We start from the raw sequence: 22,782 nt of genomic DNA on the forward strand, positions 1-22,782 counted from the left end.
AAGCTACGTATCATACATGCATTGAACGTATCGTAACGTATCATATTGTATTGTACTCACCAAGATTCTGTCCGTCGTCTGCATACTTGAACGATGTTAGGTTGTTGATGGCAATTTTGTCGTATCGCTATCGCCATCGTAAGATCGAAATATCGTAAGTCGGACCATCGTAACTCCTGTACATGTTCACATGTCTGCGCTTAGCCGAGGGTCGGATGTGTGACGCTGTACCGTAACGTTTCCTCAGCAGCTATTCTGTCGACGACACACATCAAGTACACTTTTAAAATGGAAGACTAATTTAAAGTCATTGGTTATTGACCCTACTGAATCATTAAATACTTTTTACAACGTTTTCATCCAATAAATTACTTTTATATAATGTATGTGTATATATATTAATGTATATTTTTGCACGAATAAATCAGCTGATAAACACCGGACAGGCCGCTGCCCCGTGTCCAATAGAGCAGAGGGGGTAGGGTTTAGGGGCCCTCGCCTCTGTGGATGGGGATATTTTATTAAAAGTGTTGACATTTTTCAACGCTAAACGAAATCGTATAAATATTGTATTTACGCCGCACATGTGCACACGCGCTGCATTAACAGTATAAATACGGGTTCATTATTTATTTCTGGCTTCATTTATTAATTATCACTCGGCTAAAGCGCTAAATCTCGTTTTATACATAAATACTGATTATGTGTGCAGGTGCGCGTGTATATATATGAGCCGCTTTGGTGAACTTATGCAATGCATACCGGACGAATACAAATTATGGGGATGGTTTTACTCGCTGTCGCTGGGATGACAGTAGTATCTCAATGTTTCAGGCAACTGGCCTTCTTCAGGACGTACTGAGGTTTTAAAGTGACGGTGTCTTATACCGCGCCTCCAGGAGTCGCACGACGCAAGTCGGTCGCCGTATCTGGCTGAAGGACCGAATCCCTCGGACCGAATTTCACTTCAGGGGTTGTTGGCCTGCATCCTTCACCTCAGAATTCAGGCCCAGTGGAAATGCATTGCAGAAATACGTCGTGACGATCGGTAGCTTGTACGTGGCAGAAATATGTCGATTTCCCGTCGAAATGTTAATTATACAGTAGAACCCCTCTTAACAATGACCCCTGTTAACGACTAATTGCTGACCGACGGGCCTCCACAAAGGCCAATGTGTTCGCTTACCGACCATCCCCCTTTTAAGGACGAGCTGCTGTAGGTACAGCAAATTCGAATTAATGTATTGATTAACCACGTTTCTTTTAATGTTATGTGTTCATGATGTTGTCGGTATCTTTACGTATTAATATGCATTTTTGAAATATATGAAGTAGGTTTTTTTGGCTGAAAAAGGGCAACTTTCGATGCTGTCAGAACGAATTAAGCCTTTAACGTGTATTTCCTATACTCGCTTAACGACCAAATCACTTAACGAGCGGTTTCGTGGAACCGATTACCGTCGTTAAGAGGAGGAGGAGGCCTTCTGCTGTATCAGCGACGCGTCCGCGACCGTTGGCTCTCGCGAGCCTTTTTTTCTTGAGAAGAACAAAAATCAAAACTAAAACCATTCGCCACGTTCGACGAAGCCTCGCTTCTCGAAGAAAGCAGCGGCCCCGGCTCGCGCGATAGCAGCTACGTGTCTCCTGGGAAATCACGGAAAGCACAAAAAGCCGTGCCTAAGTCGCTCCACTCAAAACTCGAGTTCGGCTTTGGGTTGCTCTCAAAGTCGACTCGAATAGATGAGGTCAGTCTCACCGAGGGGCCAATGAGACCTCAGAGGTTGAACAATTCCAAAGGTAAAACCAGGAGATAATGACGGTGGAAGATCGTCTCGGTGAGTTTGCGGCTGTGTGAGACACTGAGATGCCACGGTAAAAACAAAACTCTTGTAATTAACTTTTTTTTTTCCAATAAATCTGCACAATGTGTCTACATCAGGCATGCATGCCATAATTAATTGACCGCAATTAATTCTTACGCCCACGATACGTGTGTAAGAACCTATTAAATGGGTTCACCGTTCATTGAAAGTTGGATTCTAATTATTTGCAAATAAGAATGATTCGCAATTAGAAAATGGAGCGCACAGAACTGCACATAAAAGACAAAATAAACGGTAATTAACCCTCACGAGTTTTCCAAAATGAGGCGAACAAGAAATCAATTCTCGAATGAATTCGCGACGCTGATTCGTGATAATTCAGGGGGGATCGCTGGGCGGAGTTGGCGGCATTGGGTTAATCTTTTCACGCCTAGCGTTTACAGCCTATAACCACCGTGTCTCTGTTATATACTGCATACACAACAACGTGCACACACCCCGACTATGCACCAAGTCACCACCGAGTCCTGGAGTGGCCTGAATGTCGGTCCAGGCTTTGCCGTGGCCACGTAGGCCATAGGGTTAACAATGAGGCCCTCATGCTATCGTAGCCTCTTCCCCGCATGCCATTAACATTCTTGCTACTCCCCTGGACGTATTTTTTTATGCCCAAGCGAATGTTAGCACTCTCCACAGTTCTACGGGACACGTTTAACAAAAGGCTCCTTCAGGCACCGAACAGATTCATGATTTTTGCCGACCCAAAATAAATGGAGATCCTGATCTTAATTTGGAGGAGCGCTCTGTTCCACCGTGCGAGACCTGTCCACCAATCGTCAGGTCCGTGCAGCATGCAGTGGCTTCATTTGTGTACTTGAACGGTTGGAAAGTGTTTGCAAATACGGACGCCAGACTGTGGTGACGGGGTTTCGCGAGGACTGGAACGGGGGAAACTCCCATGGTCAGGTGTGTAGCTGTCACTGGCAGCCTCTGTCAGATCGATTCGAATTGGGTTCCCGGGATGATTTTCATCTTCTTTATCCCGTTCAATCCCCGATCGAGCTATCGGCATCAGCGAGACAGAGTGCGTATTCAGATCTCGCGCAGAGCAGTGCATCTCCGTGATTAAGTCGAGTAACCCAAATGGTAATCGGCAGACTCATCGATTACTTCAATAATGGAATACCCCAGCTCCCTCCCCCCCACAAAATAACCCCTAAGATTGTTATCGTTCATTACAATTGACACCGCATCTTTACTAAACTATTTATCTTACCAGGTAAGGCCCACTCAGCTATATTGCTCTTTATTCAGAAGCCACCTGGTCACAAATGATTCACAAATGAAGTAGCTTATCACGTGGAAATTTATAGCAGCCAAATACTCTATATGCGTGATGTTCATGAAGAATTTGGAGGGAAAATCCGCACGACCACGGGGAGGACATTCAAACTCCAAATATACAGCAGACGTCAGGGTCAGGATCGAACCTACGAACCTTCTGCATACCAGGCGAGGTAGTTAACATCTCGCCACCGCGACGGCCTTTAACCCAGCCTGGCCCACTCCGCTGTCACGCTCAGAACCAGTGACGACACCACCCATGGACGCTCCGGCCATGGGGGCCACCTTGCGCAACAACCGAGGGGGGGGGGGGGGGGGGCGCCCCGCGCTGACATCGTCACATCACCTAGATGGATAACCCTTCTCGGCCAAAGCAATGACATCGCTCCCCACGACGCCGCCGCAGTTACGCGCGACATCATCAGGGAGGGGGGGGGGGGGAGGTTGGTGGTCCCTGCGTGGGTGTCAGTCCGCAGCTGCCACCACCGTCTCCGCGAGGGCGCAGCGGTGAATCCGATCCACGACCGATTCCACCGGAGGTAGCGGTGGCGGCGGCGGCGTGAGTTGGGGGGGGGGGCGGGGTGGAGGTGGGGACGTCGTCAAATGGTGATGGGGCAGGACAGGACCTGCAACTCGAGCAGGACACTGAGCACCAGGAAGACGAAGTAGAGCAGGAACATGGAGAGGCCGAGCAGCTTGCTCATGCGCCAGCGGCACGCGGCGATGGTGCCGATGACCAGCACCAGCATCATGAAGAGCAGCAGGATGGCGCAGAAGAGGCCGTTGCTGCTGACGGTGACGGGCGCCAGCCCATTGATCAGCGAAAAGAGGAGCCACGGCAGGGGAAGGCTGTGGGGGGGGGGGGGGGGGGGGGAGCGTGGGTTTGCGCACGCAGACACGCACGCGCGTGCATGTTTTGTAAAAGGAAAAATGTTTTTGATGTTGTTGTTGTTGTTGCTAATTTTGATTGTGTTTGCTCGTCGCCGCGTGACTTTCTGTTCTCGAGTTATAAGCGGAATGACTGAGAAACAAAGACGTCTGTCCATGAGACGGTAGCGGGAGGGTTGGCGATGTGCAAACACTTTTTTATCGCGCGCAATTTTAGTTTTTATAAACTTGATAAAGCGGCAGTGATCGACTTCGAAAATCAATGTGTGGTAAAATAGTACGAAAAAAATCGGTATCTTACCACGTGAATTAGGGTGAGCGATTATATTATGAAGTAGTATGATGACAACAATGACGACGATGATGATGGTGACGACGATGATGATGGTGACGATGACGATGATGATGAAGACGATGATGATGGTGACGATGATGATGACGACGGTGACGACGATGATGATGATGATGGTGAAGACGATGATGACGACGGTGACGACGACGATGGTGATGGTAATGACGATGATGATGGTGACGACGATCATGATGGTGACGATGATGATGACGACGGTGACGACGATGATGATGATGATGGTGACGATGATGACGACGGTGACGACGGTGACGACGATGATGATGGTGATTGGCCTCACCCGACGGTGATGTCGAAGATGTTGCTGCCGACCGAGCTGGACACTGCCATGTCCCCCAGGCCCTTGCGAGCGACGATCACGCTGGTGATGAGGTCAGGGATGGACGTCCCGGCAGCCAGGATCGTGAGCCCCATGATCTCCTCCGTGATGCCGATTGTCTCACCGACCTGGTCACAGCAGCAAGGGGGTGGGGGTGGCGACGTGGGTAGATACAACGAGACATGGGTGGGGGCGGGGGGGGGGGAGACGAGGGTAGACACAACGAGACATGGGCGGGGGGTTGACGTGGGTAGATACAACGAGACATGGGTGGGGGGGGGGCAACGTGGGTAGACACAACGAGACATGGGTGGGGGCGGGGGGGGAGACGTGGGAAGACATTTTGGGACATGAAACACGCGGAGTGCAGAAACGTGGGGAGACGTGTGGAGGAGACACGGTGATACACAAGGAGGGAGAGACATGGGGTGACAGGGAGAGACATGGGGTGACAGGGAGAGACATGGGGAGACACAGGGAGACATGGAAAGATGCAGAGAGAAACCGGGAGGCGTGGGGATACATGGAGAGACATGGGGAGACAGAATGTTAGAGACATACGCAATAGCAGTGGAAACTCAGATTCAAACCCAGGATCTCAGCAGTGCTGGGTTCTGACCCCTGACCTCTAAGCCAAACTGCACATGAACCTCATGGCGGGACCCCGGGGTCCCAGAAGCCCCCAGCTCTTGCATGAACTGCGTTGCGACGTCATTTTATGTCTGTTGAAGGCGAACGATATGGTAATCTATTCCTCTCGACGAGCTCTACACGATGTGCTAATTGAAGTTTACAAGTTTTGTTTCTTCTGCGCATTCGTTCAAGCGCAGCGAGGACAACACGACAACAGAATGATCCGTGCCAGGTGGGTCGCGGCGTTTATGTGCGCGGTGGGACGAAGTCGCCAAATTGTCGTTTATTTGGGACCTCGGGGTCCTGCCATAAGATGAATATATATTATATATACATTATATAGATGAGTACCGTGGAAGTAATTGTCGTGGGTTTGTGCGAATCAGACATTTGTGAATTCAGAACACCTCAAAATTCACAACGGCTAGAAAACCTACATCTAATTTATTTAGTTTTTTATATATAAAAGGTGCCTAAATTAATATTTAGCCCCTTTAAAACGAGCAATTAATCATAAATAAAGTACCTGACACCTCCACTCCATTTGCATTACATTTGGCACAGATCATTAATCAATGAACGAACCCAACGGGCTAAGTCTCGAAGGAATGGCTTCCCTGATGATGTGATAAATTGTTACCATTCAGGGTCTCGTACGTGATTCGAAAATATACAAAAAAATGCCATTCTGGTGAATGTAGCGGCCTCTAGTGGCTGAAGCGGTCACGTGAACCAATTTAATACAATTTATATATATCATTTTTTTTTTAATATCGATTCCTTACGCGAAAAATTTACATCTATCCAGGAATTAATTTCTCGCTGAATATTTGCATGGTCACTGGTACAGACTGGAGCAGGCGGCATGTGACCAGTATCCACCACATTGATAGCGCGAGGTATATACTGGATGTGGTGTGCCGGGTCGCTGACCTAGACAGCCCTGGCTAAAGCAGTGCAGCACCAGGGCAAAACAATACGATGTGGGTTTAACACAGCTTCTCAAATTAGACCTGTCACTATTTGGACACATAGAGGATGGACAACAGAGGCCAACTACGTTCACCAGAAATAGAAGAAAGGCCTCATCGAGAATGGCTTGCCTGAGCGTATTGGCACAAGGCAGAGAGGAAAGTGGAAACAGATGACGAAATGTGCAGGGGACACCTAAGAGGCTATCTGCCCATGGACCGTGATGATGATGAAATCCGACTTCATCTCAAGACTAAGTGCCCACTGTAGAGAAAGAGTGGGCATATTTAATGTATGGAGAGAAAAAAACCCAGGGGGGAGGGGGGGGGGAGTCAGTCAGAGGCAGGGACAAATCTAAACTCTTCAGCTTGAAATTGAACAGGGGGTAGGGTTGTCGACAGCACGGATGGCTGGGAGAAGATCATTTCATGCAGCAGCGTGGCCATCCGCACACCTCCAATTAGCAGGGTTTTGGCAACGTACGGTGCCAAAGAAGTCTAACATTCATACTCAACTACACTTGAGAACTCGGTTAAATCGCAGCTGGCTGAAGTCCGGATTTAACCTGAGGACCTCAGCAGTTCCACTTGCGTGTCGCGGACACCTGAGCTACGCCTCCACACCGTAAGGTAAAATGTAATGCAATGGAGCGAAGTGAAAAATGCACGGACAGAAAAACAAAATAAATGTCATCCTATCGAGGATTTTGACAAAAGCGCTATCACTTGATACAGCAAATCTGGCTGTGACGGTCCCACCTGATGACGGAGACTTGTGTTGCCTCCGAAACGTCGTGATTTTAATTATTTTATTTTTTATTAATTTTAATTTCATTTTTTTACCTACGTGACTTTACTGAAAAAACTAAGAGTACAGTAATCCCTCGCCACTTCGCGGTTCAAGTTTCACGGCCTCAGTGCATCGCGGATTTTTCGAACTTATTTAAAGGCCTCATTATACCTGTGCAGTAACACCATCATCATCATCATTCATCATCACGTTCATCGAACTGCACAGGTCTGTCATCGTCGTCATTGTCATCGTCGTCATTACTGGAGTCAAGTCTCAAGATACTACTGTCATTGGTGACCATAATACGTATCGTATGAGAGAGAGAGAGTGAATGTATAATATTAAGGTTTTATAATTAAATAGATTTAAGTAAAATATATATATATATAAGTATAAATATACATATTTTAAACATTCTGGTACCCACACACACATATACGGAAATTCCTAGGGGGCCAATCCTACTTCGCGGATTTTCACCTATCGCGAGGGGTTCCGGTCCCCATTAACCGCGATAAACGAGGGATCACTGTATTAAAAAATGTACGTTGGTTATTGGCTGATTGTGGGGGAAAGGGTGGCGGTTTGAGTGTTGGGGACAGGAACGTGTGGGCAGGAAGGGGGATGAGGTTAGGAAGGGGGAAGTATGGTGACGGTTTTAAGGACGAGAACAGGAAGTAGTAGAGGGATACGCTATTGACAAAACGAGTCTTAAGGGAGGCACTAAAGATGGTGAAGTTGCGTGTTTGATGTGGAGCGGCAGTGTATTCCAATGGAGGGGGAACCGCGAGGGAGAAGGAGCGGAAACGCGAACGAGCACAGGGAGGGGGGATAAGTTAAATGAATAGACGCACGACCGCACGTCCGTCAGCGGAGTGTTGCACAGTGCGTCACGCTGCCTGCGACGTCACGTGTTGCTCACCTGGTGGGCCCACCACACCATCAGGTAGGAGAACATGGCGATCCAGAGGATGGACCCGAAGAAGGCGATGATGAAGAACTTTTTGGCCTCCTGAATCGCACACGGGGGGAGACGCCGCGGTTGCCACAGCTCGCTGTCCACGCGGGATAATAAACACTACACAGCAACAACAACACCACCACCACCGCCACGACCAGCCCACTCCTCTCAGTGGTCTAGCGACGAAATTACACTGGTCACACTTTTTCTGGAATAAGGTATTCCAACGGTTTTAAGGTAATTTTGGGGTGCTGATTCCAAATCTGGCATCAGTTTTTGTCTATCACATCAGGTTTTTGAGATATCAAATATTGCATTTTCAATAAAAACTGCAAAAGAAAAATATTAAATAAATGTGGATATCTACATAGAATTATATTATAAACACACTATCCTAAAAATACAGCACCATATTTTAACACTAAAGCAGTCACTGACTCGCAACAACTTGCAATCATAAGTGACAGAGTTAACTTTGGGTAAAGTCAATGAAAATGGGGTATGCCGATAGCATAAAAATGATGTGATAGAGCAAATCTGAGATCAGATTTGGAATCAGCACCCTGAAATTTGTCTAAAACAGCTGCAAAAGTCCAGGCCAGAAAAAAATGTTTTTTTTTTGTTGACCAGTGTCATCGGCAATCGGTCAGGTGGGGCCTCAATATTCGATTTGTCTCGCATCGAGGCTATTTTGCAGGGTGCTTCAAAAACATGTTAGCACTTACGTGGGACTATCGTTTTTAATGGGAAAAGAACGGATAATACACTGTTGTAGCATTATAGCAAATGTAATGTTAATAGCTTCAAAAAGTTAAAGAGCCTCCACTTGTTCGCCATCATTGTCAACACATTGCCTGGAATCATCTCCAGGTGGTCTCCAGAGCTTGGAGGCACATTAATTGCGTTTTTTTTGCAAATTCTCGGAAGTGTTCACATTTTTTTGACGCACTCTGTATATCGTGGCTCCTATTTTACTAATAACATCGCTACACAAGTCTATGTTCCTTTACACTTAAACAAATCTCATGGTGTTTATATTCTTGGTTCTTTTGGTAAAGTCACGTAGAAGGGAAATAATAAAATAAAAAAATATAAACCAATTAAATTATCACGACGTTTCGATTGCAACACAAGCAATCATCATCAAGTGTGACAACCACAGCAATAATTTTTTTTAAAACCACCACTTTTTTCCAATTTTCTTGCTGTGGTTTTCACACCTGATGATGATTGCTTGTGTTGCAATCGAAACGTCGTGATAATTTAATGATTTTATTATCATTATTTTATTATTTCCCTTCTACGTGACTTTACCGAAAGAACCAAGAATATGAATCCCTGCAGTCACGAAAGCTTTAAATCGAAATCTCATGGTGTTTGTTAAGGGGGCTCCAACTCGGAGGGGCGGGCAAGGAAGCCAACCACTGCCCCCACGCTCGTTACGCTACTGACTCCCCCCTATAGCCTGAACAGACTGTTGGGGCAAGTGCTGTTAGCGGGCACCTATGAAGGCCGACACGGCGCACGAGAGGGGTGGGTGGCCAGCACCACGCCCGGCCGCCTTTGTCTCCGCTGTGCTGATGTTTAGACGCCACAACAGGCACTAATTTAAGGCTGAGTCGACCTAGGGGAGGCCCATGACCGGTTCAGATAATCGTAGCTGACCGCAACACTACCGCTATAACGGCAACAAAGACAAAGATCCTCCGTATAGCCTTAACAGACTCGAGGGGCAAGTGCTGTAAGCGAGCACCTATGAAGGCCCGGAACGGTACACGAGGAAGTGGGTGGCCAACACCACGCCCGACCGCCTTTGTCTCCCCAGTGGCGATGTTTGCACACCGCACCAGGTACTCATTAGAGGCTGAGTCGACCTAGGGGAGGCCCGGGACCGTTTGAGATAATCGTCGCCGGCGTTGGCCGTGAGCGAGGAATCGAACCCGGCCCGCCGGGTTCGTAGCGCAGCGCGCCGCTAACCGCTCCACCGCCGCTCCCCCGCACCGCACGCGCTCCCCCCACCGGCTTGCGGACGTCGGGCAGCGTGGCCCAGAGGGGCAGCACGATGGGCAGCAGCAGGAGATAGGAGAGACGCTTCCTCCACGTGGTCGGCCACTTGAGGCTCATGGGAATCTCGGAGTCCTCCTCCTCCTCTGCGCCCAGCGCCCCGTCCGCCTTGCGGCGACTCAGGGTGCCCACCTCCGAAGCCGCCGCCGGCTGCTGGGACACGGCCACTGTGATTGTCACTGGCGTCATCGACGAAGTCATCAGCAGCAGCGGCGGCGGCGGCGGCGGCAGCGGCGGCGGCGGCGACGGCGGCAGCGGCGGCGGCGGCAGCGGCGGCGGCGGCAGCGGCGGCGGCGGCAGCGGCGGCGGCGGCAGCGGCGGCGGCGGCAGCGGCGGCGGCGGCAGCGGCGGCGGCGGCAGCGGCGGCGGCGGCAGCGGCGGCGGCAGCGCAATCATCGGCCAATTATCAAACATCATCACGACGTTGTCGCAGTCATCGTCATCATTAATGATCAACACATCATCATCATCATCAGGATAGCCATAGTCATCATCAGTAGTGGACACAGTATCAACAGCAGCATGAGCTACAGTAAGCAGAACCATTATCATCGGCACCGGTATCTTCATCGGCAGCAGCATCATCATCATCCATGGTATCATCATCAGCAACAGCAGGACCAGAACATTTGTTATCATCAACAGCAGTCGCGCCACGTGTACTTGCGCGCTTCCCATCGGAGTTGCGATCACCATTTACGGGCGACTCACAGCTTAGCGCCACAGCGCGTGGATGCTTCGTGTTTGTTATTTGTTTGCTGGTATTTCGTATCAGAATCGCCTCCAGTGATGTTGCTGCTGGCGGCACTAAAAAGTTGTTTAAAAAGTGTGCCTCTATCACACGCTATCTCTCTCCCTCTCTCACCGCCTCTCTCACTCTCTCACCCCTACTCTCTCTCTCACTCTCTCACCCCCTCTCTCTCACTCTCTCACCCCCACTCTCTCTCACCCCCACTCTCTCTCACTCTCTCCCTCTCTCACCGCCTCTCTCACTCTCTCACCCCCTCTCTCTCACTCTCTCTCTCACCCCCTCTCTCTCATTCTCTCACCCCCACTCTCTCTCTCTCACCCCCTCTCTCTCACTCTCTCACCCCCACTCTCTCACTCTCTCACCCCCACTCTCTCTCACTCTCTCTCACTCTCTCTCCGAGGAGGAGGAAGAGCATCGCACCTGCCCGTCAGCGGCGAGGACGGTGCCCCCGTTGGTCTTGTCATCGGCGGCGGCGTTCAACTCCCCGTCCTTCAGCACCTTGGCCGTCGCCTCCGGGGCTCCGCTGCAGCCGTCTGGCAGCCGAAGTTTTGGGCAGAGCGCAAGCCAGATTACAAATCGCCGGAGCGACGGACCGTAATACGGATTACCAGCCGCAGTCTGTTCTCCTTCAACGCGGCAGGAGTTGCGTTCCTGAAGGACACCGCATAACGGAAACATCGCGACATAGCATGCAATATGGGGTGAGGGCTCAGTCCTCGATAAGGCGTGAGAAGCGCACGCACGCCAGATAAAGGCCGGGAAGCATCCAGCAGCATCCCACTGTCTCGTGCGACGCTACGCCGAGGCGGCCGTACGCTCGATCGCGTTATATCCAATTCGTATTCCGCGTAAAAAAAAAATGCGTTCCCTAATACATTCATCATCGCGTTATAGCCAATTCGCGTTATGAAAACACGTGGCGTTGTAGGAGAACAGACTCTACTTTGAGGTGTGTGATTTAGTTGCCGCTTACAAGTGAGGGACGATTACATTGCAGGTGTCCCTCGCTTTGCGCGGTGGAGGATGCGGTCCAAAAAGAATGGGCGCAACAAAGCGAATTCGCGAAGCGTGGACCTGACAGTCACCCGACTAAACAATACCCGTGGCTGAGAATTGAGCACAGCTTGCTGGACACGTGCACTGCTACAGAGAATCGTTTTGCCACGTGACAATGGAACGAACATTTAGGTTCATCAAAGCTGGAATTTTGGCGAAAATAAGTGCAAAACTACATTTTAAAAACGGGTGGCAGTTGCAATCGTTTGGTGATCCTGGCTGAGACCACACAATTCACCGCACTTGAGACCCCACCGAAATTTTGACGATGGGCCGGCTGCCCCCAGTTCACAAGCCGGAACCTCAGCAGTGCCGGCTCAGGTTCTCTGACACCGCACTCGAGTAAGTGGGCACCACCGCCTCTCTCGAATGAAGTGCACTGCAGAAGCAACACCAAATGTGCTGCACGCAGCCAGCGATGACGGGGCAACGCCAGACCTGTCCTCGTGGGAAACGCTGCGTAGATCCCACGAGAGGTCGTCTTGTTCATGAAAAATAAAATGACCGATGATGCCACCGCCGCCGCCGCGATTGCATTCCAGTCTCACGTTTAAAGAACACCAAAAGCGATTCGTTCATTGGTTCCTGCCTGGGTGAGGTCATCAAAATCAGTGCGCCGTAAAACCCTCCGCTACCCGACAGCCGATTTTATAAAAAGTGTCACGGGAATCAAACGTGAGCAATTGTATCACAGCACCTCGTCCCCCCCCCCCCCCCCGCTGTTGTTGAACAAAGACCAGGCTTTTTACCCTTCAAGATGTTCAAACACCAAATAGACACCTATAGCAAGACATAAAGTCTGCATTAACTGCACGTGCTTGTGATAAAACTTTCAAACAAACATGGCTCTGATGATAATTATAATGAATGCATTGTCCTTGAAACCCATTGTCCTACACCAGAGACATACTCCTTTATATGGCCCTGTCTCACCGGTGTTAGACCAGAGAACGCCAAAAGGTGAACTTGCACAAAGGCAGTGCTGACATCAAAACATGAACAGCAGCTTGGGTTGAGCGGTCGTGTCTATTTGATGTTTGAACATCTGAACACCGTTCTCGTACCGGTAAGGGTAGAGCCAAGTTTTGTTATTATTTTCGAGAATAATAATTCACCATCTTGATACTGTTGTTGTCTTGGAGAGTAACCTCAAGACATTTAAGTGAAGAGCGTTAAAAGACCAGAAGTGGATTTTCGCAGGCCCCTAGAAGTGGAGCAAGGAGCCACCACAAAAAAGCAACTAAAAAAATCAATCAAGGTTTTTATTGGGGTTAGATCGCGCAAATATAAATGTGTCGTGAACTCACCACCACCCGACGCAGACAATGATTAAGTGTTGTTAAGTAAACAAAAAGGGCCAATTAGTGATTGCTTCAGCACACCGTTATGTTGGAGAGTAAACTCACAACATTTACAACTTTACAAGACAGAGAAGAACGCTGGGAGAGGAGAGAGAGGATGAGGAGAGGAGAGAGGGGATGAGGAGAGAGAGGATAAGAGGAGAGAGAGAAGAGGAGAGGGGAGAGAGAGGAGGGCTGCGTGCAGAACGAGAGAGAGAGAGCGAGAGAGAGAGCGAGCGAGAGAGCGAGCGAGAGAGCGAGCGAGAGTGCGAGAGAACGAGTGAGAGAGTGAGCTAGAGGGGGGGGGGGTTTATATAAAGCCAAGTTTTTAAATTTAAAATTTAAAATGTTTTAAATTAAGAAATGATGAACGAAGCAAAGTGCCGAATACACCGAGCATCTTCTTGTTTCAACTGATCGTAAAAAAAAGGAGAGGTGAGAGAGAGAGAGGAAGAGGAGAGAGAGAGAGAGAAAGGATGAGAGAGAGAGAGGAGGAGGTGGAGGAGTGGGGAGGAGGAGAGGGGAGAGAGAGGAGGAGAAGGAGAGAGAGGAGGGGGAGAGGAGAGAGAGAGAAAGGATGAGAGGAGAGAGAGGAGGAGGAAGAGAGGGGAGAGAGAGGAGGAGGAGAGAGAGGAGAGAGAGGAGAAAGCGAGCACACGCGGAGAAAGGAGAGTGCCTCGTCGTACCGGCCGTGGCCACGCAGGTCTGCGCGGGGGAGAACGCCGCTTCGGATGTCTGGTAGAGCTGCTCCTGCAGGTGCGCTGTCAAGGAGACGCACGATCACCAGGTTCATGGCTAAGACGCCACTGCTGCTATTTCTAAAACTATTTCTAAAAGTCGGTGAGGATTTTGAGATCGACGCGGCGGATAAACGAATTTTTTTTTTAATAGTTGAGCAGACTTCTGCAAACACGACCGCGAAGCTCGGGGTGAACAGAGAGCGGCGGCTTCTGAGCTCGCTCCGCCAGTTCACTCTGCCACGGCCCCTTTCTCTGCGCTTTTAAATCTCTCCACAAAACTTCCTTCTTATCCCTCGTGCCCAGTGGCGCAACGGGCGTGGGGGGGGGGGGGGGCAGGGGGGTGCCTTGTCCCCCCCCTCCCACCCCCTCGGTGGCCAAAGTTCCGAGATGGGACCCCGTTGACAACCAGCATGAGATTTGTTTTCAACAACAGCGTCAAAGAAACAAAAAAAATGATTGAAAACGCCGTTAAATTTGTTTTATAATGAAAATGCTTTCATTTACGTGCCGCGTTTTATTTTAATTGTAAATCAGAGCGGTCACGTTTGGCTTCCGCAAATTGCGCAAATCAAACATTGGGGCCCCACATTGACGACTGGTGCCACCACCGCAGCTGCCAATGTCGTTACTACGTCACAACTTCGTGCCTTCGGATTTCCCCATTCACTGCTTCCTTTCCTCGCCTTCCCCTTTGCTCGCTCCCTCCCGTTCCCTCCGGCTCCCCCAGGCTCCCCCAGGCTCACCACGCGACCCTGCGCTCAGGAGACGTTCTTTACACTCTGGGGGGGGCGCGTGGCCGAATGTGAATTGCCTTTTTAGTTTCGTCGTCAGCCAAACATCGTAAACCCAGCACTGCGCAGTTATCATCCCTATGCCCACGTACGCTGCGAAAGAGGCTCAACACACATGCAAACGGCGAGTCTTGACTTAAAGCTTTCGTGACTGCAGGAATTCATATTCTTTGGGTCTTTCGGTAAAGTCGCGTAGATAGGTTCAAAGAAAAAAACAAAAAAACTAGGACGTTTCGATCACAACACAAGCGATCGTCATCCTGATGAAAATATAAAAAAACTACGACGTTTCGATCACAACACAAGCGATCGTCATCCTGATGAAAATATAAAAAAAACTACGACGTTTCGATCACAACACAAGCGATCGTCATCAGGACGATTCTTTGAACCATCCACGTGACTTTACCGAAAGACCCAAACGATATGTCAATCCACTGCTGGGCAAAAAGGGCAGCCGTGTAATTGCCATACCGGGTGAGTGTCAATGCCCGGTGCATGTGGCCGCATCTCACGGTCGTTCTTACCTTCTTTTGTGATCGTTTCGTAGAACTTCTGGTTGGATCCGACTCCGTGAATCTCTGAAAAGCACGCACCGGAGTTTCCAATCATCCCGCTGAGAATCCTTGTCGGCTGAAGGACCGGCCTTGTACAGGTCACATGGGCACACGGATCACTTAATTCCATATTTAGCCACAACTCGGTATCACTCAGGGGGTCTATCTTGCGGTCATTACTTAACACACGAAAGCATCAACCACAAACCAACACTCTCAAGCCCAGAAAACGTGGACACTGGGTCAGAAAACGGAGGCAAATCTGATCAGCGTGCTAAGAAGCAGAGAGGAGGTGCACGCTTGGAAGATACAACGAGCGGCACGGAGAGAAAGACGTGGATCAGAGAACGATTCACCGCTGGATGAGGGAATTCCCAGGCCACGTGGGTCATTGATGGATATTTGACCATACTTCATCACGTTAGGCAGTCTGGGTTGACAGAGTGCGAGGGAGAACGGATGCTGGGGGCATAGACGTACAGTACAACATTCGATTTTGCTGTACTTTTAATAACAGTCAAATGTGAGCTCTCTAAGCTGCGTATATCCTCTAATCCACGAGTTCCTCGTTCTGTCTCTCAAGATAATTCCCAGTGTGCGTCTCTATTGATGTTTGATGCAAATTCGTAAAATTGTCAAGGTGGCTCAGCCGGTGGAAGGGAACAGCTCGTGAGTTGAAGGTTGCGAGTTCAAATCCTGGTTGGGGTCGGGTGGGTTGGGGGGCCTGAAGTTGATTCAGCCCATCATCCCTCCGGGGTCGATAAAATTAAAAAGGTACCACTTTGTAGGGAAGTCACATAGCAATGAGAAACCGCTGGCTCGGCAGGGCAGTCGACGGTACACGGACAGGGCCCCCAGTGCTCACTCGCGCAGGAAATAACTCTGACTCCTGACATCGAGTAACATCGAGGGAAAAATTCTAAACTTCTGCACGCTTACGAAATTTTCAGGCCCTCCTCTCGGGGCGAGCTTTGTGCCTGTGCGCGGCCGCAACAACAGGCGAGCCATAATGAAGTAAAAAAATATCAACTATATATACAGGGTGCTAATTGGTTTTTTACCATTTTATCTGGCAACAAAACTGACACCTTTTTTTACGAGGAGTCATGTTTGCATTGACCACAATACCTGCAGGCATAATGCAAACAAAAAACACAACTCTGATAATGTGTGCACTGTCCTTGAAATTGATTGGTCCACACCCGAGACAGCTTTCTTTAGAGCCTAGTCTCACATGTCTCACAGTGCATACATTATCAGAGTTGTGTTTTTTGTTTGCATTCCGACTGCAGGTATTGTGGTCAATGCAAACATAACTCCTTGTAAAAAAGGTGTCAGTTTTGTTGCCAGATAAGAGGGTAAAAAACCAATTATCATATTTTGTTACTGGCAAATGAGGTTCCAATGGTATATATACAGGGTGCTTCAAAGAGATGGACCCGATTTGAAATCGCTATGTCTTTGAAATTGGGTCCATCTGTTTGAAACACCTTGTCCTCTTGGGTCTTTTGGTTAAGTTACGTAAATAAAAAATAATAGATCACGACGTTTCGATCGCAACACAAGCAATCGTCTTCAGGTGAGAGAGACTTGACCGAATAACCAAAGAGTATGAATTCCTGCAGTCACGAAAGGTTTAAATCAAGATTTAAACACTCAACGGTTTCTATTTTACTAGGTAAGGCTCACTGACCTATGCAGCTCTTTTTCAGAAGCGACCTGGCCATCATAAATGATAGCTCAACCGAAGTAGCTTATCACGTGGTAATATATAGTAGCCAAATACTCTAAAATGCACATTGATTCTAAATGTGGAGGGGAAAACCGGATGGATCCGGATAAAAAGCCACGTGACCACGGGGAGAGAGAGAGAGAGAACACACAAATTAGAAATATACAGATGTCAGTGTTGCAATCAAACCCACGACCTCCCGTATACCAGGCGAGGCAGTTAACATCTCGCCACCGTGGCGCCCAAACATACAGCATCAGGCGTCAGGGTTGGGATCGAACGCACGACATCCTGTATACCAGGCGAGGCAGTTAACATCTCGCCATCGTGGCGCCTGAATATACAGCAGCAGGCATCAGGGTTGCGATTAAACCCACGACCTCCTGTGTACCAGGCGAGGCAGTTAACATCCCCGAGCCACCGAGGGGAGATGCCAACAGGACCGGCTCGTCGTGGCATCGTGGCTCACCTTCGCCCAGCGGCTCCAGCGAGTAGATCATGAGCTGGAAGAGGCTGTTCCTCATGATCTTGCTTGCGCGAGTCGGCGGCGCCCGCTCCCCCACGCCGCGCGCCGCCTTAGTGGCCCGGTCGGAGCCCGCGACCTGGGCACGCGGGCGGACGCCACGCAGGGACAGGGACGACGGCGGAGGGAGGAGAGACGAAGACAGAGAGACAGAGACAGAGGGAGAGAGATAGAGAGACAGAGTCAGGGGGAGACAGAGACGGGGGAGAGAGACGACAGAGAGACAGAGTCAGAGGGAGAGACACAGAGAGACAGAGTCAGAGGGAGAGAGACAGAGACGGGGGAGAGAGACGACAGAGAGACAGAGACAGAGGGAGAGACACAGAGAGACAGAGTCAAAGGGAGAGAGACAGAGACGGGGGAGAGAGTCAGAGGGAGAGAGACAGAGACGGGGGAGAGACACAGAGACAGAGGGAGGAGACGACATATTGGGAGAGATACAGAAACAGAGAGACAGATGGAGAGAGACAGAGACAGAGAGACAGAGACAGAGAGACAGAGGGAGAGAGACAGAGACAGAGAGACAGAGGGAGAGAGACAGAGACAGAGAGACAGAGGGAGAGAGACAGAGACAGAGAGACAGAGGGAGAGAGACAGAGGGAGAGAGACAAAGACAGAGAGACAGAGACAGAGAGAGATGACAGATTGGGAGAGGACGACAGAGAGACAGAGAGACAGAGAGACAGTAAGAGAGACAGAGAGAGACACGCAAACGGGTGGAGTCCGTTTCAATCGGCGAGCCGGGGAAATATTTCCACACCCGGGGCACCACGTCATGTATAGCTGTCCCTATGGCTGTGGCCACGACTGGTCACGTGACACCTCCTGCGGCCGGCTGATGTGAGCCGTCTTCCACCGTGTGTGAGCGTGTGAGCGTGTGTGGCTTAATTTACACGTGGACACCGTTTTTGTTTTGGTCGTTTGTAAAGTGGTGACTTGTACGTTTGTTGCGGTAATCCTTTCTTGCCCAGGAATTCCGGCTCTGTGAGGTTTTACTGCGCCGTACATAGCAGGGCCCCGATGATCAGTGTCAACATGTCCTTACGGCATCGCGGCTCGAAAGACGCAAAAGTGAATGGTGGCAGGACGATTGTGACAGGACCCTGATAAAAATGAAATATTGAGAGTTGGGCGATGCTTCCCTGCGCAAACAAAGCGGCGTAATTACAACAATTACCATAATAGTCGTCACTCGCGTGGACCTGGGCCAGCGGAGGTCCGTTCCAAACGCATTTCGCCTGCGCGGAGCTGGCACGCAGAGGGCGTGCAATTGCGGATTTACCGCGTCTGAATTTTAAACTCTGGGTTTACGAGCACACGGCATGACAGCGGAAGGTTCAAGGCTCCCCCCCCCTACCCGACTCAGAAATAGTTTTTTTTATTTATCCTGGAGAAATCTGATGAGCTATGAAGCTCATTGTCCCGGATGTCCAGTAGGGGCGGCTCCGAGAGTTACAACAGGGCCCATGCACAGCGATCCCCGTGCGTTCTGGGGCTCGAGCTGCGTGGGTTGTTTGTTGTTTTCCTTTCTCCGCCATCATTTACCACGATTAACTCCGCTGTTGCTGGGAGCTTCTTGAGGAATTCAATTCCAGGTGATTATTCGGTCTCCTCTGGACGGAAACGTCGGATGTCATGTGGCAGCAAAAAATAAATAAAACTGCGCGCTAACGACCTGGGCACGTCGGAGAGCTGTGTGGCGGCATGGCTGCAAATAGCCTACGCAGCGACGAAATAAACTATTAAATAAACAAACCCAGCACGTTAATCCCAAGCACGCTTAACCCCTTTCTCGTTCCGATGACATACGTCATCAGTTTATCTTCCGAGTCTATTCCGATTATGTACGTGTACGTCGTCGGAACCGGACGGAAAAAAATAATATCTATCTAGATTTGAAGTTTTGCCCGCTTCAGCAATTGTTTATTGCCATGGTTGTCCCACCTGATGACGGAAGGTTGTGTTGCGCCCGAAACGTCCTGATTTAATTTCTTTTATTTTATACCTACGTGACTTTACCGAAAGAACCAAAGAGTAAAAATAAAATATCTTTATCGGTACCGAGGCTCCCACAAGGTCATGCAGGAGGGCATCATAGAATGCGGTTGTGTCACTACAGTTCACTGCGGTGAGTACAATGTATTTAAATACAATGGCACTATGCCTCTGAATAAAATGAATGCTGAAACGCTTGCACGTTCTACGATTCAAGGGGACCCACCCTGCAACTTGCAGACGTCTTGGACTGGGAAAGGGTTCATTGTCTGAACAACGTGATGCCTCTGACGTGGAAAAAAACCTGGAAGTTGCTTAAAAATATCACATAGAGGAACTTGAAATTTCCCTGGTCCACATTTATCCCAAGCTCGGTATGCTGCGAGGGGTTTTCTTCCACTCATGAATTAATAACACTTCAAAGCATCAACACTCTCAATCCACCATAATGAGCTGTGCTATTCATAGTAAAAATAAACCGCTGGAATTAGTTTTTCTGTGCAGCCGCTGGTTGCACGACCGTCGATGCGGCTAACGCACGCGAACTTGGCGCTTTATCTCGGCGAGAGGCCCTGGGAGTCGAAACCCAGGCGCTCTGAGAGCCGGCTCCGTGCCGCGCGGCAGCCCGGCGCGTCATTCGCGATGCGAGCCCCACCTCCAGCTGAGTCTCCATCGTCTTCATCACGTCCAGGGGGTCCGACGAGCTCCCGCTCGCCTGCGGCGAAAACATCAACGACGGCGAATGAAGCTCGCGGAAGCCGAGCCGGTGAGCGCGGCCGCGGTGCCGTGTCGCGATTCCACGGCCGTCTGGAACGCTCTCCCTTCCGGGAGTGGAAGTGGACTTGAAAAAAGTGTAGCGATGTTTACGTTGAAATTTTAATGTCTCCGTGTGTGTGTGTGTTCGCGTTTTTGTCGTAAATCATTGCCGACGTGACTACCAAACATCCCCACGTCCACGTGAGTGTCCTGCTTGTCGTCGTGGGGACAGAGTCAATGATTTGGAAAAGCGACGTCAAGCCAGGGAATCCTCGCAGCAGCAGTAGCAGCAGCGGCTTTTGGCTGGCCATCAAACAAAGACGGTCACTGCATCGCGCACTTTCAGATGCGCTTCTGTGGCCGTCTGGAACGCTCTTCCTTTCGATATTAGGAAGCCACTGGAGCTGTGCACGTTTACATCAAAATTGAAAATGCATTTCATGAAAAGTGCTTTTTGTGTTTAGTTTGTTGTCCTTCCCCCGCGCATCTGATGAGCACGGTTGGCTACGTATAGTGGGAAAAATGTCAACATACATACATATACATGCCGATTATGCATTCGGCATCACATCGCCAAGTGTCCCGCGGAAGGAGATACCGCAGAACTACCTCTGAGATCCGTTCACGTGACCTCTCATCCACATTAAAGTCTGTGTGCTCTGTAGCCCGCACACCTACAGAGAAGTTAATCACAGAACAGTTTCAATATTTTATTATGCTCACAGCTGCTGGACATTACACGAATGAAATGAAAAACCAAAATTCATTTGAATTTTTTGTTTGTCTGTGTGTCTGTGTGCAGCTATTGGCGATTGGGCTAAGAGCATCGCCTAGCTTTACTTGCGGTTTAATCGGCGGCTGAAAAACCTGGATTTACTTCCTACCAATGCCGGCACGGCGCTAGACCTACCCGTGGATGGCGAGGTTTGGGTAAATGCGAAACGATGAATTTCACCTGCCACACGGAGCACACGAACACGGAGCCGGTGAATGAAACACGTGTCAATCAAAAGGACAGGGGGGGCAAGCGGTAGGTTAAACTAAAATAAATATATCAATACGGGGACCGCGTTAGCTAGGGTGTACAGGCGCGGCAAAAAGACGCCACATTAAACACGGAGAGATGCCCTATCGAGGCACACAAACAAAAACAAAGAGAAAGATCCCCCGTATAGCCTGAACACATTGTTGCGGCAAGTGCTGTTAGCGAGCACCTTTGAAGGCAGGCACGGCACACGAGGGGGTAGGTGGCCAAAACCACGCCCGGCCGCCTTTGTCTCCCCAGTGGTAATGTTTACACACCGCTGCAGTTGACCTACGGGAGGCCCAAAAACGGTTCAGATAATGTAATCGTCACTGGTGTTTGTCGACTTGGGTCGTTGCCGTTCTCGCGGTAGTGAAGCCAACCGCAACACTACCACTGTAATGGCAACACAAAGACAAAGATCCCCCGTATAGCCTTAACAGACTGAAGGGCCAAGTGCTGTTAGCGAGCACCTATGAAGGCCAGAATGGTACACGAGGGGGTGGGTGGGCCAGCACCACGCCCGATCGCCTTTGTCTCCCCAGTGGTGATGTTTACACACCGCACCAGGTACTCATTTAAGGCTGAGTCGACCTAGGAGAGGCCCAGGACCGGTTCAGATAATCGTCACTGGTGTTGGCCGTGAGCGGGAATCGAACCCGGGTCGCCGGGTTCATAGCGCAGCGCGCTAACCGCTACACTACCGCTCCCCATTACACACAGACACACACACAGACACACACACAGACACACACACAGACACACACACAGACACACACACAGACACACACACAGACACACACACAGACACACACAGACACACGCGTTAATCTTTATACGCAGTGGGTTCACGTGTTGGCCAATGGCTCTTCTCCAGAGCAGAGCAGAGAGCGAAGGGATTTGCTGCCAAACGAACAGATTTGACTTGACGCGTGAACGGGTTTTCAATCGTGGACGACGGAGTAGCAGACAGGACCGTTGCGGTTTGTGGTGAGGTTTAGTTTTATTTTTATTCTTCTTTTTATTTTAATTTTCATTCTTCTTATTTTTATCCTTCTTTTTATTATTCTTTTTATGATTTATTCTTCTTAAAATTTTTATCCTCTTTTTATTCTTCTTTTTATGATTTATGCTTATTCTTTTCATTCTTCTTTTTATTGTTATTCTACTTCTCCTCCTCTTCCTCCTCCTGCCACGAAACGACGCGGTGCCGGTTGTTGGCAATTGTGGACGACTATCGCGATGTCCAGGTCCCGCACAGCTATCCAAAGTGCGTTTTTGCAAAACAACGCGTTCGGATCGCCGAGATGATTTCGCCGCTCTTAATCGGCACACGATGGGCCGCTTTGTC

General features: G+C 49.6%; 1 protein-coding gene across 1 annotated transcript in view; it reads right to left on the reverse strand.

The window, feature by feature from the left end:
* Nucleotides 1–3,698: 3,698 nt before the first annotated feature.
* LOC144946027 (sodium/potassium/calcium exchanger 2-like) overlaps nt 3,699–22,782 on the reverse strand; it is a 37,649-nt gene continuing 18,565 nt past the window's right edge. The window contains exons 2-10 of the mRNA XM_078874765.1: nt 20,307–20,366; nt 17,603–17,735; nt 15,372–15,425; nt 14,000–14,074; nt 11,338–11,450; nt 10,122–10,319; nt 8,064–8,153; nt 4,706–4,872; nt 3,699–4,016 (exon numbers count right to left, since the gene is read on the reverse strand). Of these exons, the coding sequence (XP_078730891.1) occupies nt 3,767–4,016; nt 4,706–4,872; nt 8,064–8,153; nt 10,122–10,319; nt 11,338–11,450; nt 14,000–14,074; nt 15,372–15,425; nt 17,603–17,735; nt 20,307–20,366 (1,140 nt within the window). The 3' untranslated portion in view covers nt 3,699–3,766. The remainder of the gene's footprint in view (nt 4,017–4,705; nt 4,873–8,063; nt 8,154–10,121; nt 10,320–11,337; nt 11,451–13,999; nt 14,075–15,371; nt 15,426–17,602; nt 17,736–20,306; nt 20,367–22,782) is intronic.

This window comes from Lampetra fluviatilis, chromosome 39, assembly GCF_964198595.1.
Source record: "Lampetra fluviatilis chromosome 39, kcLamFluv1.1, whole genome shotgun sequence".
NCBI classification, from domain to species: domain Eukaryota; kingdom Metazoa; phylum Chordata; class Hyperoartia; order Petromyzontiformes; family Petromyzontidae; genus Lampetra; species Lampetra fluviatilis.